General features: G+C 37.9%; 1 protein-coding gene and 1 long non-coding RNA gene across 2 annotated transcripts; both read right to left on the bottom strand.

Annotated features, from left to right (window-relative positions):
• Positions 1-1,820: 1,820 nt before the first annotated feature.
• LOC148846655 (uncharacterized) lies at positions 1,821-2,662 on the bottom strand. Its single transcript, XR_016101751.1, has 2 exons — positions 2,418-2,662; positions 1,821-2,084 (listed from the first exon to the last, which is right to left on the bottom strand). It is a non-coding gene; the product is annotated as an uncharacterized LOC148846655 (long non-coding RNA).
• Positions 2,663-7,081: 4,419 nt separating this feature from the next.
• Positions 7,082-8,012, bottom strand: LOC148846656 (17.8 kDa class I heat shock protein-like). Its single transcript, XM_088953322.1, has one exon. The coding sequence runs from the start codon at positions 7,737-7,739 to the stop codon at positions 7,233-7,235; it is 507 nt and encodes a 168-aa protein (XP_088809448.1). The 5' UTR covers positions 7,740-8,012; the 3' UTR covers positions 7,082-7,232.
• Positions 8,013-18,820: the final 10,808 nt, after the last annotated feature.

Genomic DNA, 18,820 nt, shown 5'->3' on the forward strand with positions numbered 1-18,820 from the left:
TATTTTGGTCATTGTAAAGTTATTTATCACTTTACCCCAAATGCCCCAAACTAACTGTTATGTAGCTGGTAGGGGACATTTGTATCACTCTTTCCCCCCTCAAAACTAAAATACATAAATACCCTTCTATATAGTTATTTAATAGTTGTTGAGGGTATTTCTGTAAAAAAAAAAACCCTAAAAAGCTGAAATTAGCCATTGGAGGGTCCCCAACGGCTAGTTCATCAAATGAGTCAAGTGCGGCCCGCTACGGGTCCGTAGGCTATGTCAGCACATGTGCCACGAGCAGCATGGCATGCACAATCATGTCGTGCTGTGCTGGCCCATGAACTTAGAACCCCTGGCCCAGCATGTCTCGGACCATCATGCTAAGCCTGCCATGACCCACGTGCCATCGTGTCATGTCATTGTAGGCCGTGGGTGACACAGCCCGATTTACCCGTCTAATGACAACAAGGAAGGAAATGCTTCAAAACAGCTGGCAACTTCTTCGACAAAGAGGGATATACAAAGAAGTGCTACCCCCTATTCTTGTATGATGCCACACAATTTTATCGGTGTGGGAAATCAAAACAATGCTGAACTAAGTGGCCTGTGAATTTGTTGGAACCTCAGGATACAATGAAGCATTAAATGAAGAAGGGGCGGTTGGGAGAGAGAAAGAGCACGATGAATTATATGAGGGAGTGGAGTAGAGCAGTGTACCATTGGGAGCATTATTTAATACAAAAAGGAATTTATTCTATATTCAGATCATCAAGCCTTAAAGTTCATAAATAGTTAAACACTTGGATAATATGCATGTTTAATGATCAAGCTTCTTGCTGAACTGGTGACTATGCATGTATCAAGAGGTTGGTGGGTTTGAATGCTTGAAAGGGTTGTATGCAGTTGGTGATGATTTCAAAGAGATTTGGGAGAGAATGCATTGCCAATTCTGTTCCATGTTTATAATGGGTTGCGCTCGGTGGAACCGAATATTCTGCAACCACCAATGACAAAAAGCCACGCTACTCTCCTTATTTATCACAATTTAATGGATCTAGGCCCTTAATGATTCACAACTATTGAGTATACAAAAAGACAAGCAACGCCACCAGCTTTTTAATTATAAAATTAAAAAATTATATGCCTATTCCCATACTTTGGCTCGACTGATAATTTGTTCTCCAAACTTTAAAAATGCAACAATTTAATACCCGAACTTTCAATTTACAATAATCCGATACGCGATGTTAATTCACCGTCAGTCAGTCAACACGTAAAAAGATGTAAATACCCATCTCATTTTCGACAATCCAATTTGAATCATTTTCGAAATGATGAAAATGACCTCTACTACAATAACCTTTCTCTACGAGTGAGAACCACTGTTCACTGGTCTAACAAAGACCACATGATGTTGATAATCGGAATGCGTTGCTGGAAAAGCTCAAGTCAAGGGGAAAATAACGTTGGAGAGCATCATATGAAGATTTTCACCATTTTATTGGGAAAGTATCGCCAAAACATAAAGAATTTGCCGCCATTAGAAGTGTTTTTAATCCCACCGTTGTCGGAGAAGAAAACGTTGGTTGCTTGTGCTAGAGAAGACAAACAAGGTTTTTTTTTTTTTTCTTACTGAACTACGAAAATTCAAGAGAACTCATGATCAACCAAGATTTGTATTCTGAACTACGAAATGCACAATTAAGAAAATTGACCCAATCCAACAGATAATCAAAAGATTCAAAACCCAAGTAATCTCTCACTCGAAACTAACCAAATTGGAGATCATCATGCAACTGATAAATAAAAAATTAAAAAAAGTAAACAAGCCATAAAATGAAATCATTTTTTATCAATTAAAATCAACACATTTCAACACGAAGCTTTTACCATGAATAGTAAAGGAAAAGCACCTAAGTCAGATCCTGTACCTTCAATCCCAAAATGAAAGATACACAAGCCGAACCAGTAGACATAGTTGTTAAGAAGGGTTAGATCATAGACATTCAGTAAGACCTGACTCCCATAATTCCCGTCGTTTCCTTCCGGAGCGGTCGAGTTCGACGCATTCACAATTCCACCCATAAGTTTCTTTTCTGTAACTTGTCAAATGAGAAAATAAAAAAAGCTCAGACATATCACGAACAAGAACCCAAAAGGCCCTTATCACCTATCCTGCTATCCATGCCCAGAACCCAAAAAAGAGGCTAAGAAAGAAGAGAACTGCAAGTAACAAGCAAGGTAACAAACCAAATGGAGCTCCCACGACAGGGAAAACGGAATTTTATTTATGGAGGAAAGAAAAGTGTTCAAAACAACACTAGTATCATCTGGTTCTCTTTCTTCTTCCCTTGTATGGGAATGTTTCTTCCTTCAACCTCTTTTGTTCCTCCAACCCAGTTTCAAGAGAAAGGGACAGAATGGAGTACCTTCTTATCACTTGCGCATGGTCCGAATGAAGAATGGTCGGTCAGGCCACCTCTCCACTGTTGTTCCCAAATTGAAGAGAAAAGGGAATAGGGTAATAAGAAAGGAAAGGGGTAAAATGGTTTGAATATTATGATAACGATTAGTTTTGGCATTATAAAATTATTTAAATTGCTCCGGATCTCAATGGCCCTGACTGACGGTGAGTTAATGCAAGGTATCGAATTGTTGCAAATTGAAAGTTTGGGAACTGGATTGTCACATTTTAAAGTTAGTAACCAAATTGTCACTCAAGCCAAAGTACAGGGTACTTATCGGGAATTTCCATTTCTTTTTTTTTTAATTATGCCTTTATTCTCTCCTTTCTTGTTTTTCTCTTCCAGTTCTCTCTCTTTCCTTTTCCTTCATCTTCCTTCAACCAAACACTCATCGCTGGAGTCACAGTTATAAATGCTAGCTAGGATTCATTGTTTTTTCTCCCTGTTTGGGTTATGGTTGAGTTGGGCCCACGTGCCACGTGGTAGCCTCTATGGCTGTATATTTCCTCATCCATGTCGATACACCTCAAATGGAAAAGCACAACCAATAAGAGGAGTCCCGTATGGATAAAGAAGACAACTATGTCGGGGAAGAGGACTTATCATGAAGCCCTCGGCGGGTAACCTCATCCTAACAACCCCAAAAGCCTCATCCGAATTGGACATAGATCTTCGGCTATAAATAGGTAACCTCCGCTCAAGATAGGGGCTTTGGACTTGATACTGTTACTCTGTTTCTCCTGCTCGAACCAACATTATTCTCAACTGCTCGGCCTGACCACCCATCTGTCACATCACTAACTTGAGCATCAGAGTGCCTACCCGAGGAACAACTCCTCGGACCTCTGATCCACTTCCTTGATTTCTGATCTTGGTGCACGGATTCGTCCTTCCACCTCGTCTTCACTAGTTAACAGAACTATCTGAATGTGATTAACCACTCAAGTGAAATCTTAATTACCAAGAATCCATATTTCTTTGCTTCTGTTATTATTTGGTTAGGATTAAGTGATTAACCACACATCCTTTATTGAGTTTATATTTTTCATCATTCTTGTCTTAAGACATAACAAGAGGGAAAATAAGAAAAAATAAAATAAAATTTTATGTCTACCCATCTCCCTTTTATTCTCCTTTTTTTTTCATTTGTAGTTTGGGTTGAAACAATATGAGATTTTTTTTTCTCTTTTCTGATTTGTTCTGTTCTCTTATACCAGTGTATGACAAATTAGAATTTTGGATTGCTTTTTTTTTTCTGTTGATCCTAAATTTGAAGAGGCTTTGTGTTGGAACAAGCATTATGCCTGCCAAAATTTTATGAACTTTTTACTCCGGTTTGAAATTATCATAGACAAATCCTTTCCAACTTTCTCTAAAAGGGCGATTTTTCTGAAAAATGAAACTCTCACCCCTTGCTGAATTTGAAATATAATCACAAAATAATAGATTTTAATATCAACATAGCATTTTTTTTTTGTCCTTTTGGCCAGTGGAGGATTGTTTGTTTTTGTGAATGTTAGGGTGGTAACAGTGATAGTTGAAGGAGAATGGAGGAGGGGGAAAGGAGAAAGAGTGAGAATAATAAAGAAGGGGAAAGAGAATATTGAGAGAAACAACAATGTTGTAATGATTTGGGTAGTGATGGCCATGGTTGAAGGAGAACGGAGAAGGGGAAGAGAGAGGAGCAAGGGACTAAGAGAAGAATAAAGAAGGGGGGAGAGAGAGAGAGACGCTGGTGGTCTTCAAGCCAGCCACGGTTGTGGTAGCAGCGACTTAGGCAATGAGTGTTGGGTTGAAGACTTGAAGGAGAAAGAGAAGCATGGAAAGTATACAACGTAGGAGGGAATAAAGGTAGGATTAAAAATTTAAAAGCTTTTAGAGTTCTAAACTCCCGTAAGAGTCAATAGACTTCGTTAACTTGTAATTAATAAGGGGAGCAACGTGGAATTTTGTCATTTGTGGATACAGAGGATGTGAATTCGCCTAAATCGGTGGCATCAGGGAAGAGATAAGGGGTCATTACCTTTTGCCTTCCTTGGGGTTGGGGATCGCCATTATTGGCCACAACTGAAGCATAATACATGTAGGAAATTTTTGTGAGTAAGTGTTATGCAGGGGTGTCCATGAGCCGAGCTGTTCGAGTTCGGCTCGGTCTAAATCGAGATTTGAGCCTAATTCGAGCTTAATATATGGGCTCATTTGTTAATCGAGCCGAGTTCGAGCTTAATACAGCTCGGCTCGTGAGGCTTAAAAGCCTAGTCGAGTATATGTACATAGGGTGTCACCTCGGCTCAGCTACTAAAGGAGACCTCGGTTCGACACCTCATCGGCTAATGGAGACCTCAGCTTAGCATCTCGACAATTGAGGGAGACCTCGACTGATAGGGAGACTTGCAATCAGAGAAAGCTGAGCTCGAACTTTCGAGCTTTTGACTCGAGCCGAGCTCGAGCTCAAGTCTCTAGTTTTAATTGAGCTCGAGGTCGAGCCTAATAAGTTATGACCGAGCCGAGCTCAAATAACCAAATATTCGACTTAGCTCAGCACAAATTCACCCCTTATGCATGTACAGCTAAGGGTCAAACCATAATTTTGTAAATTGGACCATAACAGTTGACTTAGAACCAGTCATAGCCTCATAGGTCAGGGTCCAGGTTTGGACTCCAAAAGACTAAAACCATCAAACCCAAGTTTGAACCGAACTATCGGACTATTTGACCCAAGAACCGGTGGCGGCCAAAATGGTTCCATAGATTTTGTCTTGGGGCTGGCAGAGTCTCTTAGCAGCAAGAAATCCTCCTAAAAGGGGCTTGTTGGGCAGTAAACTCTGAAACTGAAATCAAGATTTGGAAGGATCCATGGTTGCAACAAATAGAATCCTTTAGAATAATTGGTCCTAGGCCAAATTCTCCCGGACTAATCTAGGTAAAAGATTTCATGGATGAAAATGGGAGAAAATGGAATGGTAAACTAGTTGAGGAAAATTTTGGGGAGACAATAGCCGAAAATATCCTAGGCATAAACTTAACTTGGGGGATTTGGGATGATAAGCTTAGATGCATCTTTCACTCAAGTGGACAATACACTGAAATCTGGATACTTTGCAAATAAGCTCCAATAACAGTGAAGCCAATAATATTATTGTGAACAATGGTATTGCGGGGGGCTTGAGGAAAACCCAGTGGGCTGAAATCTGGATAGCAAAAACTGACCCTAAGATAAAAAACCTTCCTTTGGAAGTGTTGCTTAAATGTTGTTGCAGTCAAAGATAATCTTTGTAAAAGGAAACTCTCTATTGATTATGTGTGCCCCATTTGCCACCAACAAACTGAGACTATTATGCATTGTCTATTTGAGTGTGAACATTCCCAAGCAACATGGTTTGGTTGTCATCTCAATATTGTGATTGCAAGAGGATGCAATTTTGTTTCATTTAAGCATTGGATTTCTGTGTGTCTTGATCTTTGCATGAAAGATTGTGAAAAGAGAAGATTTGATTACTTTCTTTTTCTTATTAATTTGGAATATTTGAAAGTCTAGAAACCTAAAGGTTTATGAAAATTCTGATCCAAACCCAAGGGCTACTCTTGCTGTGACATACAGGATAGGAGAGAGAATTTCTCTTCAGCATCGAAGCCCTAGGCAATTGCCTTTTAAAGCTTAACGTTGATGGCAGCTTTTTGTGTCCAAGACGCTCAGGTTTTGGAGCTGTGCTAAAAAAGCCTGATGGAACTGTGGTAGCGTCAGTTTTTGGTAAATTCTCAGCTTCTCCCCCCATCAAAGCTGAAGCAATGACTCAATAGTTTGGAGGTCTTGAACATGTATGTTTAAGGAAGAAGTTCTAATAGTGGAATTTCATTGCTTGGCTCTGGTGCGGGCTTTAAACTCTAGAAACTATGATCTGGCGGTGGATGCAAACTTCTTGTGCATGAATATTATTTTGCTTACTGAGGACTTGTCGGTTTCTTTTGTACATGTAAACAGATCCTGTAACAATGTAGCCCATGTGTTGGCTACAAAATATGGCCAACCAAGACTTAATTAGACCTTAGTTATGCATCAATCTTGTAATGAACTTAATTAATTTAGTCATTCTCTCTACCAAAATAAGTTTCTTCTGTACTGAGTGGAATCCCAGATTGGTTTTCTGGGTTTACTCGTGAACTAACCAGCTGTATCCCCAGCTCCCGCCTACGTTCCCAAGAAAGGCCCACCAACAGATAAGAAACCCCAAAGAGTTCCTGATTGAGTAAGCAGCTGGACGTACTCCATTTCCTGGCTTGATTTCATGCTATCAAATCATCAAATGGTGAGAAAAAAGGTAGCAACAATTTATATTATCTTAACGTAGACTCCAAGTGCCTCATAGAAGTACTCGATCGGCTCCAAGAATCAAAAGGGCATCCCGTATGGATGGGCATGATTTCATAACAAGCTCATCATCAACTCCATTTTTGCGCTACTTCTTTAATCTATAGCTTGCTCAGTCTTGGCATCAACGTAACTATGGCCCATCACCATTTCTCCCCTGTTTTTTTTTTTTTTCAATCTTTTTAAGCTTTTGTTACATAATCCGACCATTTTTTATATACAATACACAATAAAATTGAAAGCAAACATGACACAGGGCTTTAAAAGAAAGCAAACATATATACAGATTAATACACAACAAAGATCCGAGACAACAATAAGAACTCCAAGAAAAGAACACACAGAAAAGCTATATATATGTATATAGACTATGGATGGCATGGAGATTGGAGAGTGTTGCACCATATCAATTAAGCTACGCAACAAACAAAACAGCCAAGTCCCTTGGAGTTGGAGGGGCGTCCATCACCACCAGAAATCTCTACGAGTTTGTGTTTGGGCTGCTTCTTAGTTTCGGCTTCTTTAGGCACTGTGACAGTGAGCACTCCATTTGCCATGATAGCCTTTATGTCGTCAACCTTGGCATTCTCCGGCAGCCGGAATTGCCTCATAAACTTCCCACGCGTCCTCTCCTGGCAATGCCACTGTTCACCTTTCTCCTCTCTAGTGTCTGCTGGTTCCTCTTTCCTCTCCCCACTGATCTGAAGGACCCTTCCTTCATGAACTTCCAGCTTAACATCATCTTTGGTAAGACCCGGAAGATCGATTTCGAAGACGTGGGCATGTGGGGTTTCCTTCCAATCGATCTGGGTGTTGGCCAATTCCGACGTTCCGGTTGTTCCCCACAAGAAGGCCTGGAGGGGATCAAGATCAAATATGTTGAACCGCCGATCCAGGAAAGATGGGAAAATCGACATTTTCCTACTGCGCTGCTAGCTGTTTCTGATGATACGAACTAAGATGTGGATTGAGAGCAAAACGAGACAACAAGTTATGATGAGACTGAGGGGGAGCGAGAAATCTTTTGATTGTTTTCTTGGATGTTCTAAGAGTTGGTGAAGCTGGTATATTATTTATAGTTGGACAATGGAGAGAGAGTTTCTTTCTTGAAAGTTCTGGTTTTTTCTGGTTTGTAATTTTGGATGCTTCTGCTCCTCCTTTTGGCTTTTAAGGTCAAAATTCCCGAATTCTCTGGTACTAACCATAATCTGTAAAACAGACAATCCAGCTTACAATAGGCCCATTACAGATTTACAGTATTAAACAATGTTGGACCCGGCCGGCAGGGTAATCAGGGACTGGGCCGGATTAATGGCTCTAGCCTGGCCTGGGCCTGGGAGCAATACGACCCAGACCGCAGGCCTGAAACACAACATTAAAATTTTAAATATATAAAATATGTATATTATATAACATACAATATATGTGTTGAATGTATTTTTATATACAAAATGCCCAATATATATACATATATAGAAAGGAGGTGGTGTTATCTGTCAGACATTTTTTTCTAAAAAAATGTAGGTGGTGTTTGGATTGATGCAGATTTCTCAAAAATTGGCACTACATCAGAGCCACATCAAAGATTCAAAAATAGTTGATTATTTTGCTGTTTGGATGGCAGATTTTTGAGAAATTGACAAGTTGGTCAAAACCAATTGTTAAAATCAGGCTGCAAAAGAGTAATCGCCATTTTTTATGATTCCTCTTTTTAGGTCAATTCTTTTTTCTTTTTTTGGATGATGTGGCATCTGATGTGGATAGGGGGAGAAAATTCTCGTAAAAGAAAAATAAATGCTAATAATCACTACCAAACAAAATCATGGGCTGCATGGCAACAACGGTACCAAACAAACAATTTCTCTAGCTATTGAAAAATTAGTAATCTCAGAAATCTGTGATCAAATTTATGAGAAATCTCATCATAAGAATCATCGTCGATCCCAAACACCTCCCTAACTTCTCCCCAAAGGAGAAAAAAAACGCACACACACACAAACTTTTCCTACTACTCTATCTTCTAGCCAACTGGTCAGCAACACTATTCGCTGCCTTCAAGTGTCTAAAACTAGACACTCCCAATCTTGCTAGAGATTAAGCGTCTGTTTGGCATCGCTGCCGTTGCTCCAGAAAATGATGCCACATCAGTGCCATGTCGGAAAAAATGGTGTTTCAGGAAACGGGCATTTGTTTGGAACTGTTTTTTTCATAAAAAAGAGGTACTCCAAGCCACGCTTTGAAAATTTGGAAGGCATGACTTAGAGCAATGCTGAATTTGACGTTTCCTGGAGCTGCAGGATAATGGGTACCAGTGCTGAAAACATTTCCTAGAACATTAGCACCAAACAGAAATAGTTGCTGTTGCTCCAGGAAACGCCCTACCTGGCAGCAACGATTTTAAACAAAAAAAAGGCACCATTTTCTCAGAAAACGGTACTTCCAACCCATACATCAGCACCATTTTCCATTTTCTCAGAAAACAGTGCTGTATCCTCAGCATTGGTACCAAACATATACTAAGCATTTCTTTAAGGTGTATCTTTTCTGCCATATTGCTTTTGAATTGTTCTTCAGCCAGTTTATCACTACCTTAGGGCCCCCTTCAACTCTATATCAAGCATGGTAAGGACTTGAAATTTTATAGACTGTAAAGGACTACTTGCATCTTTGCATTTATGGAATCTCCTATTCCAAGCAGATCAAATAAACTGCAATAAAAGAACCTCAAAGATTTTTAATAATTCCCCCTAGCCCCAAAGAGTAGGGGAAACTAAGGGTGTTAATGGACTGGTTTTGGATTTGGACCCGTCCAGTCCAAAATCAATTTGGTGGACCAATAAGACATATTGGTTTGGACCAATCAGGTCCAAAATATTTATTAGATTGGACTGGATTTGGTCTGTCTGTAATAAATTTATATTGGGTTGGATTAAGTCAATATCTGGTCCATTGATATAAGATAAGAATATAGATGTCAATGGACTGGGTTTGGATTGAAACCAATCTAAATCAAAACAGATTTGAACAGAATGGACGGTCCAGACACTGAATTGGAATGAATTAGACCTAGTCCATTTATAATGGACTCACATTCAGTTAGATCGGATTGGACCAAATCCTGTCCAACTGACATCCCTAGGGGTGTCTGTATATGCAGGGATAAGGGTGCATATATACATCTGTCTCTCCCTACTTCCCTAAACCCTGCATAGGTGGGAGCATGGTTTTGAAAACTGGTCAGGTAACCAATTCTGTTTCACCCTAAAACTATCCATTGATTTGGTCAGCAACTCGTTGATTCGGGCGGCCGAACCATCAACCCAGACAACAGATTTTGGCCTTTACTGATTTTAACTATTTTTTAATATTTTATTTTTGATATCAGAATAGATTGTCTGTTCGACCCAAGAACCAATCCCCAAAAAGGTTTCGTGTCCGATCCAATTTTTAAAATCTTGGGCGGGAGACTCATGCATTGGTACCCCCAAAGAGATAGGAGACTCATGATTGAGTTTAAGAGATTTATTGAACAGTTAGTAGTAGGCATAATCATATAAGCAAGAAGAAGAACAAGAACCAAGAACTATAGATCGATGAGAGGAGAGGGATGGATGTGGTGCTAGAAGGTGAAGATGCCACTAATAGTATCTCTGATACCATATAATGATTTTAAGGCAAGAAGGAAAATAAAAGCAATGTTGAGAGAAAATAGTGGTCTGAGCATCAAATTAATCCATTCATTGTGATATTTATAATACATCAGAAATGATTTACACAAACAAGTAAACTAAAAGAGAGTCCTATCTCATCTTATTACATGACATAATTTGACTTAATCTAGAAGGCGATTGGGGTTCTATAGTCTGGACAATACAGATGGCATTTGGCAAGTCTAGGGCTAAAAGATGTAAAGATTTTAGCGTCTTGTCTATAAAGATCTTGATGTTTTGGTAGGTATATTAGTCTATCTTGGTCTACTAAGCTGTTAAATGAAATATTATTAGAAGCAGAAAAAAAATACATTAATAATACCGTATAATAGCATCACCTATTATCTCCCTACCCCACATAGAGCTTCCCCATAATAACAATGTAAAAAGAGAATATTTACCCAAAAGGTGGTGGGTGAATGGTGATTAGTGGTTTATAACAAAGTTAATAAAAAACAAAATATTTCAAATGTTAAAAGAGTACTCACGATAGCATAGTGAATTGTTGACATTCAATATACATGCATACGCAATAGGTATACAATATATATATATATATATATATATATATATATATATATATATATATATATATATATATATATATAAATGTAAAGATATATTCAAATACAAAGTTAAGTCAAAGTTGAGTCAGTATCATACTTTTCAACCCTAAACTGAACCAGAACTTCAACCCACCCCTACTTTCCCATGTTGTAGTCATAGAGAGGGAATTGAGGTAGGAGAAATGTGGTGCAAAGTTTGTATCAATTTTTGAGATGCAAAATTTATGTTGTCGATAAATGTTAATGAGATAAAGGCTTAGTCGGGAAAGAGTACAAATACAAATACATGTAAAATACAAAATTTTGCACTCCACATATTTGCATTTATACTCCTTCCAAACTGAGCCAAAAATACAAATTATATATCAAATAGGAGTGCAAGTCATTGTTGCAAACCTGAACCAGATGCAAAATCTGTATCTGGTTCAGCATTTGCACTGCAACCAAATGCAGTCTAAATAATTTACCCAGCTCATTTAGTTATCTTGAATTTTCTATTATTTTTAAGTCCTAGAGCTGATTGTAGAGATGCAATTAAGGTGACATAAACCCAATCTGAACCTAGCCCGGCAAAACCAACAGAAATTTTTGCATAAGATGGGCTTGGGTTTTCATACTCTACACGAAACCGGGCTTGAAAACTTGGGTTGACCTTAACTCAAGTTGGGCTTGATCTGAAGCCCGGGGTAGCCCAATCCGAGCAAGCCTCGTCCAACCCGATCAAAGTCCATCTCAACTTGCTCCGCCATCTATAATATATTTATCCCACCCGATCAAAGTCCATCCAACTCGTCCAACCCGATCTGAAGCCTTTGGGCTTGGTTTGGGTTGTTCAGAGCTATGAAGACCCAAAACTTACATGTTTATACGCCATGTGTTGGCATATAAAAAACTAAGGAGGTCTATCGTAAAATTACAGGTTAAAATATAGCTGTTAATTTGTTATAGTAAAACAAAAACAACTTTTAAGGGTGATTATTTCCAGCCCAGCCCAAAATTTTTCCAGACTTGGGCTTGGGTTTTGTGTTCAGCCTAGCCCGGCCCAGGCCTGGGCTATAGCCCTTAAAGGATGCAATTTGGATGGATCAACCTGATCCGACTTGAATTGTTCGTATGGGTTTGAAGCCTTTGAGTAGCAAAATCCTAGCCCAATCTAAATTGAGCCTGCCTGAACAAATATAGTCGTACATGCATTTCATTTATATAAAATGCATTTTTAATTATAAACATACACACATTTGCAAATAAAATTTTATACATATTTTTTCAATTAATTATACACCTAAATTGGGCCATAAAGCCCAAAAAAGATGACCGTGCAAAAATACATTTATAAATTAATTCTTTCAGACTTTACCAATCCACCCAAACCCCACTAAGCATGGCCCGGCCCAACAGAAGCTTCAGTGCAGCCAGATTTATGTGGAATTAAGTTTGGGTTGTGCCTGGTTGGTAAATTCGTGTTTGACCCCGGGTTGGGCCAGGTCGAGCTCTAGGCTTACAACTTGTCCTGGTTCAACCCAACCCAACTTGCCTAAGTTGCATCCCTAATAGCCTTTATCATAACCAACTGCTGGTGGCTCAAGTTGCATCCCTAATAGCTCTTATCTAACAGATAACACCTTCCTTTTAAGGCCTCCTTTATTTTGCATTACCCAAGTAATGCATTTCCCCGGGTAAGTGATACTTGAGAAAATGTTATTCATGTAATCACAAATACAACATTTAGTTTGGCAAAGGATTACCTAGGTAACCAATACTTTCCAAAAAAAATTACCATGGGCCCCATTGTGACAACGACTGAAGATAATGGTATTATTTATTTTGGTTAGTAGGATAGACAGCAGAACCATTTGATGGTGTCTCAATTGGTAGGGTCTCTAACTCATTGTAGTAGGGGAGAGACTTAGGATCACATCCCATTGCCACCAAGTTGGGGGCTATGACTAAGGATGTTCTTTTATAGTTCAAACCGCCAAACTAAACCATACCAAACCATGATTTGCAGTTCGGTTTGGTTCTGACTTAAAACGGTTTGGTTCAGTTTTCTGAATTTTAGAAATCAAACCATCCATAAACCGAAATAAGTATATATATTTAAAATAAAATAAACTCTCAAAAACACTCTCTCATTCTAACCAAATTGATGCTTACATAGCATACAACTTATAATGATTCAATGATTTTATGGTGAATAAAAGATAATATTTATTAGGGATTTTTTATAGATTCCTATGCCTTATAAATTTGTATTAGATTTATATACAAGGAATAGTGATAATGATAAGTGGAATAATTTATCAAAATACAATGGGGTACCAATACTATTGCATAGATGATGGTTTGAAACAGTACATTCATAAAATCAATAAACGTTTGACGGAATTGACAACCATAATAAAACAGATTGATTTAATTTGAGAAATTCTCATACCATATTTTAGGGATTTGGCCTGAGAAATTCTCATACCATTGTGTAACCTCATGAAGCAAAAAAAAAAAAGATAATAATAAAACAAAACAAAATAATATCCCTTATCATTGAATGATCATCCCCCTAGAACAAATGGATCCAAAAAGGGAAATGAAAAGATTGAGTGATGTAACAGCAAATTGGAGTTTTAACATGTGATGTGTGAGGAAGAAACTCACAAGAAAGTCAGCAGTGTAAGACAAGGCTTCTACACAACTCGCTGAATGCTCCAAACAAATGCCACATTCCATTCATTAGCATAATGAAAATTTTCTAAAGACAACGATATTCAAATTCAATTCCAATTTAAATCCGAATACCACTAATATTTCACACCTATTTTCTGTGTTTGGAACAATTACAGTACAAACGACAAAGTCAGCTATTTCCGGTGAACGACCAAAGAAAAGAAAAAGGTTAAAATTGTTTTCACACTACAATTTCAAATATAGGGGCCGGGGGTCAGCTGCATCAATCTTGTTTCATCATTCTATTTTATTAACATAATGTCTTATCAATTGTTAAAGTATAAATTAATACTTAAACCATGGCCTACACGAATTCTTGTAATCCTTTCAACTTTGTAATAACTTACTTCTAACAATTTAAGATTTTAGGTTGAAAGTTTCCTTAACATAGTATCAGAGTCTATTTATTAAATTAAAATTATCTAACATTTGATTCCTAAAACATATTAAAGAATAAAAAAATTCAGATACCCCACAAAACTATTTAATTGAGTGTTGAGTGAATCTCACAATAGGCATCTACATTGTCAATTACCCGAAGTTAGAAGAAGAAGATGACGATCGATGGTGAAAAAAACAAAAAAGAAAAAGAGGTGTTTTATTGGGGGAAGGAGCCAAAATTGATCATGACATGATGAGATGAATGAGGTACATTACCTCTGCAACACTCCTGTAAACATTGTCCAGCAAAAATTATATCTGCGAAGCTATTTGCTCTCGTGACTGAATGGTTAGTTAAAATTTGTTCTCATCTGGTAGTAGTAAGCGTAACAGCAGTAGCACCTTCATCCGCCACAATGCATCCTTTTCCTCAGGCCGTGCAATAATGTCTCGATGTCTCTCTACTCCCCAACACGATCCTTGGATGCATGGAGAAATTGCTGAATACCCCCAATTAATTGCTCTCTTGTTTTCTTGCTAGTTTTGAGTCTTTGGTTTTGGAGTTTTCCACTGTGCACTCAACAGGGTTCCAGGTTATGGATTAGAGACTGGTGAGTGAATCAGAATTATATCAAACCATATCCTCTATCTCTTCTAAGTATTCCCAATTAATATATATATATATATATTCATCTTCTTGGTTTTTTTTTTTTTTTTTCTTTTGAAGGGGTCGACTCTCGAGTCTCGAGGGAGGAGGGCTCATGGGAAGTTAGATTGTTTATTAAGGTGATGATAAATGATGAAGAGAGGGAGCACATGGGATACCCTCCCGTACTACTACGGATCTACCCCGTACATTGTGTCCACAATTTACCCTTCCATATTGTACAATCTGTGGGTCCTGATGAGCGTCCACATTCAGGAATTCATTCATCAATTCTTCTTCACTCTTCACCTACTACTCCTGTTGCTTCTGCAATTTTTTTTTTTCTTTCTTTCTTTTATAGATATGGAATTCTAGATTAGTTCTGTGAAATGTAAAACCCATTTGCCATTTGTCACTGCTGCAGTTAGCAGCTTTAAATTAATCAGACCATTAGTTTGTCATTCTACAATTTACAGTCAATTCTAGAGGTGATTTTGCACCACCACTATTCCATTCTCTCCATTTAATGCTATATCTTATAAAGTTTCACTTGAAAATTGCCAAATTGGGAGTCTGGATCCTCTAGTGATATAAACCCTTTATATATCCAGATCATAGGTGAAGTGAAACTGTGAAAGCAAATTAAAAGCAGAGAGGTGCCTTGGTTGATTGAAGCTCCATATATATATATATATATATATATATATAAATAGCTGGTGTTTGCTTTGGAAACTGGGAGTTAGATGCTCCTGTAATTAAGTCTGAACTCTGAAGCATCGACCAGTGTGATTGACTACGAAATGTATTGTAGTTTTGTAATTATTAGCTCCACGCCATGGTAGATGGTACTACCCACTTCATTATTTCTCCTTGCTCTGCGTAGGTTTTTTTGTAAGTTAGTATGTACTACTTACCCCGGTTAATGCAAAAGGTGGAATTATATTCTTCTTTATTTTCTATGCAAGATGTGTGGGTGAGTGACTAAATGCATGGACCCATTTAGTCCTACCACCTCAACTGCCACATTGACCGATGAACAGAAGCAATGAAGCATGTGTCGACAAGTACAGTAATATTTTTAGTTTTTGGCCCAGATTCTAACTTTCTTAGTTGACAGACGGTAATTGTTTCTGCTTTTCTGGGCTACTTTTAGATTATATAACTTCTGATGATCTCTATAATTATATATTATATGTATTCAATTGGAATTGGAAGACAAGGGATGTGGTTTCTTTATTCTAGTTTTCTAGTTCTCTAACTATATAATAAATATTATTCTTGGAGTTAGGCAGATAATGTCGCCAATATTCCAGACGATCTGTGAAAATGGGGATCCTTTGGATCCAAAATGCCATGTGCTCGCTCCACCAATCCACAGTCCGCGCCAGCTTTGGCTAGACATAGTTTCATGCATTGCTCATAAAAATATAATAACTAAACGCGCCTTACTCTGGAGTCTGGATAGATATATGGATAGATAGATAGATGTCAGAGGCTTTTGTCTAAATCTCAAGTGAGAATTGAGATGGAGAGCAGAATAACTGAACTGAATCAGTGTGGGACGGTGTTCTGGCCCCCAAACCCATGTTACTACCTACACGTCCGAGATTCCTAATAAAGCTCCATTTGTTTATTTAATTTTTCTACTTGTTAATGTTCCTTTAGATCTCTTCTCTAAACAAATCGACCATTAATCCAATGTCCTTGAAGGTTCATGCTGACAAACCTTGTCATGGTTGGACGGGATATGGCCTCATTGGACTGAACCAGCAATCTGACATTGGATCAGAGACTTCATGTTCGAGAATCGAGAGTCGGTGGTTTAGAACATTAATCAGGAATTAAATTAATTCCAAGGAGAATTGTCAATGATTCGAGAAGGGAAATAGTATTAACAATTGTCAACAAGCCGTAGAAGGATTAATCCCTGGTTGTTACTTGTTTTCTTCATCAAATTGTTACAAAACAGACACGTAATAGCTAGAGTGTCTACATCTAACTGAGCCAACTATTTCCAGCTTCCATTGTGAACTGTCGTAAACATAAACCCCAAGTGGGTGTGGGTGTGGCGTGTGTGAGCGAGGTCACAGTGATCTCAAAACCGTGGCTAGCTGGTGGGCGCTGTGTGAAGACAGCAGATAAAATTGGTTGAGCTGGGACTCCAACCGTATGGGTGTTTACGGGTCGGGTCAGTTTGGTTGTAAATTCTTTGATGAATCGAATTCATCTGGTCGGGTAAGGGAATTGAGCATCTAAAAACCACTAAATCATTAGTGAAAATCAATCAATTTGGATCGATTTGTTTATTTGATCAATCAGTTCAGATGACAGCCCAGAATTAATTTATTAAATTAGAAAATATGGTTTGATTGAATAAAATTTTAAAACAACAAAGTTAATTAAAAATTGCAATGGTATTACTAAAAATTTAAATTTAAAAAAATATTTTAAATATTTTTGATCAATTTAAAAAAATTTAAATTTATATATATATATATATATATATATATATATATAAATGGATTGGATTGACTTTGATCAATTTACACATAATTAAACCAAAACCAACCCAACCTCTTGAATTAACATAAAACATAAATCAAAACCAATAAAAAGTAATTGAAAACCAACCAACTTAGGTTGAATTGAATTAGATTAATCGATTTTTTATCAGTGTTATGAACTGCCTTAACCGGCCATGCCATCTGCTGCATATGGCCTAGACGGGCCTGTCCTATTGTGGTTGCCATCTTGCCTAGGGAATGCATTGGTCTAAGCCCTCCTGTGGGGATACCAAAAGAGATGAGATGTCCATATTCTACAATAGAGTTCCCTTCTCTCTGTCTTTTTTTTTTAATTTATTGCCTGCAGACGGTTTTCAAAACCTGATTAACTCATTTATTTCCTATGATATTGATGTTACAAGGAATCCTCCAGATCATTAACCCAAAATTCCTTTAATTTGTTTCACCAATTTATAAGTACACAAGTGGGACTTAATTAGAAGGCACTATTTTCTATCCAATTAATCTCAGGATTTGGTTTGGTGCTTCCGACCTTATTTTGCCTTAGAGAAAAACTAAACAAATCATATGTGCATTAAAATGTTAGACAAAGCACATGGACTTGTCTTGCTTCTCAACAAACTTGAAAAAAAGACCATGAACTGAATGTTTTCTTTGAAATGGAAGGAAGTAAATGGGATGCCGTGTCATAAGGGAACTTGAGGCCTCTCACAGGGTCCACTCTGCAATTGTGTCATTATCATCCTTCCATCTTCATCTTCACACTTGTCCATGGATGGACTGTCCCAACTACAAAAATAATCTCCCCAATTCACTAAGATGCATTTATTTTCTTCCTTCATCGTCAATTAAGCATTTAAGATCATGGGTAATTGGAATTGCAAGTAATTCCTGAAAAGGAAGAAAGAAATTGCCAATTGCCAGTTAGATTCCTAGTAATTCGTCTAAAATGGGATTCAGTGGTTCAACTTGAAGGTTATGATTGATTTGAAGGAAAAAGGTAGGGAAAAGAAGGGAAAGACACGGGAACCTATACAAGATTTGTAAAAATTTTCCTACTTTTTTCTTTTTTTTCTTGCTTTTTTCTTCAAACCGAACATAGCGAAAATGTTAAGAAAGACAAAAGCAAAGCCGTTTTAAGATTTCAAGAAAGCTACAACTAATTCACTGTGTCCATTCTTCAAGGCTTCTCTTCTCTGTTGCCCCAGAAACCAAGCTTAATTTCTTCAAGGCAATTTTTTTCTAAAAAATTATATATACGTACTTCCTTTAATGGACCACTCCTAGCTAACCCCTAGCTTTGGATGTTTTGGTCCAAATTCCCCCAACCCCAACTGCCGCTGGTGGCTGGTGCTGGTGCTGTGCTATTCATGGAGATAATTGCCACTGGGGAAGGCAAAACAGTAAGTTGATCTTCCTTTTGGAAACTGCTTGCAAGCTGGACTCCTT

The sequence above is a fragment of the Nelumbo lutea genome, chromosome 7, assembly GCF_056320005.1.
Source record: "Nelumbo lutea isolate HS-2025 chromosome 7, American lotus-T2T, whole genome shotgun sequence".
Classification (NCBI taxonomy): Eukaryota; Viridiplantae; Streptophyta; class Magnoliopsida; order Proteales; family Nelumbonaceae; genus Nelumbo; species Nelumbo lutea.

What these genes read in the sequence shown, in the direction of transcription:
- LOC148846656 (XM_088953322.1), bottom strand. Translation starts at nt 7,739, where the DNA reads ATGTCGATTTTCCCATCTTTCCTGGATCGGCGGTTCAACATATTTGAT.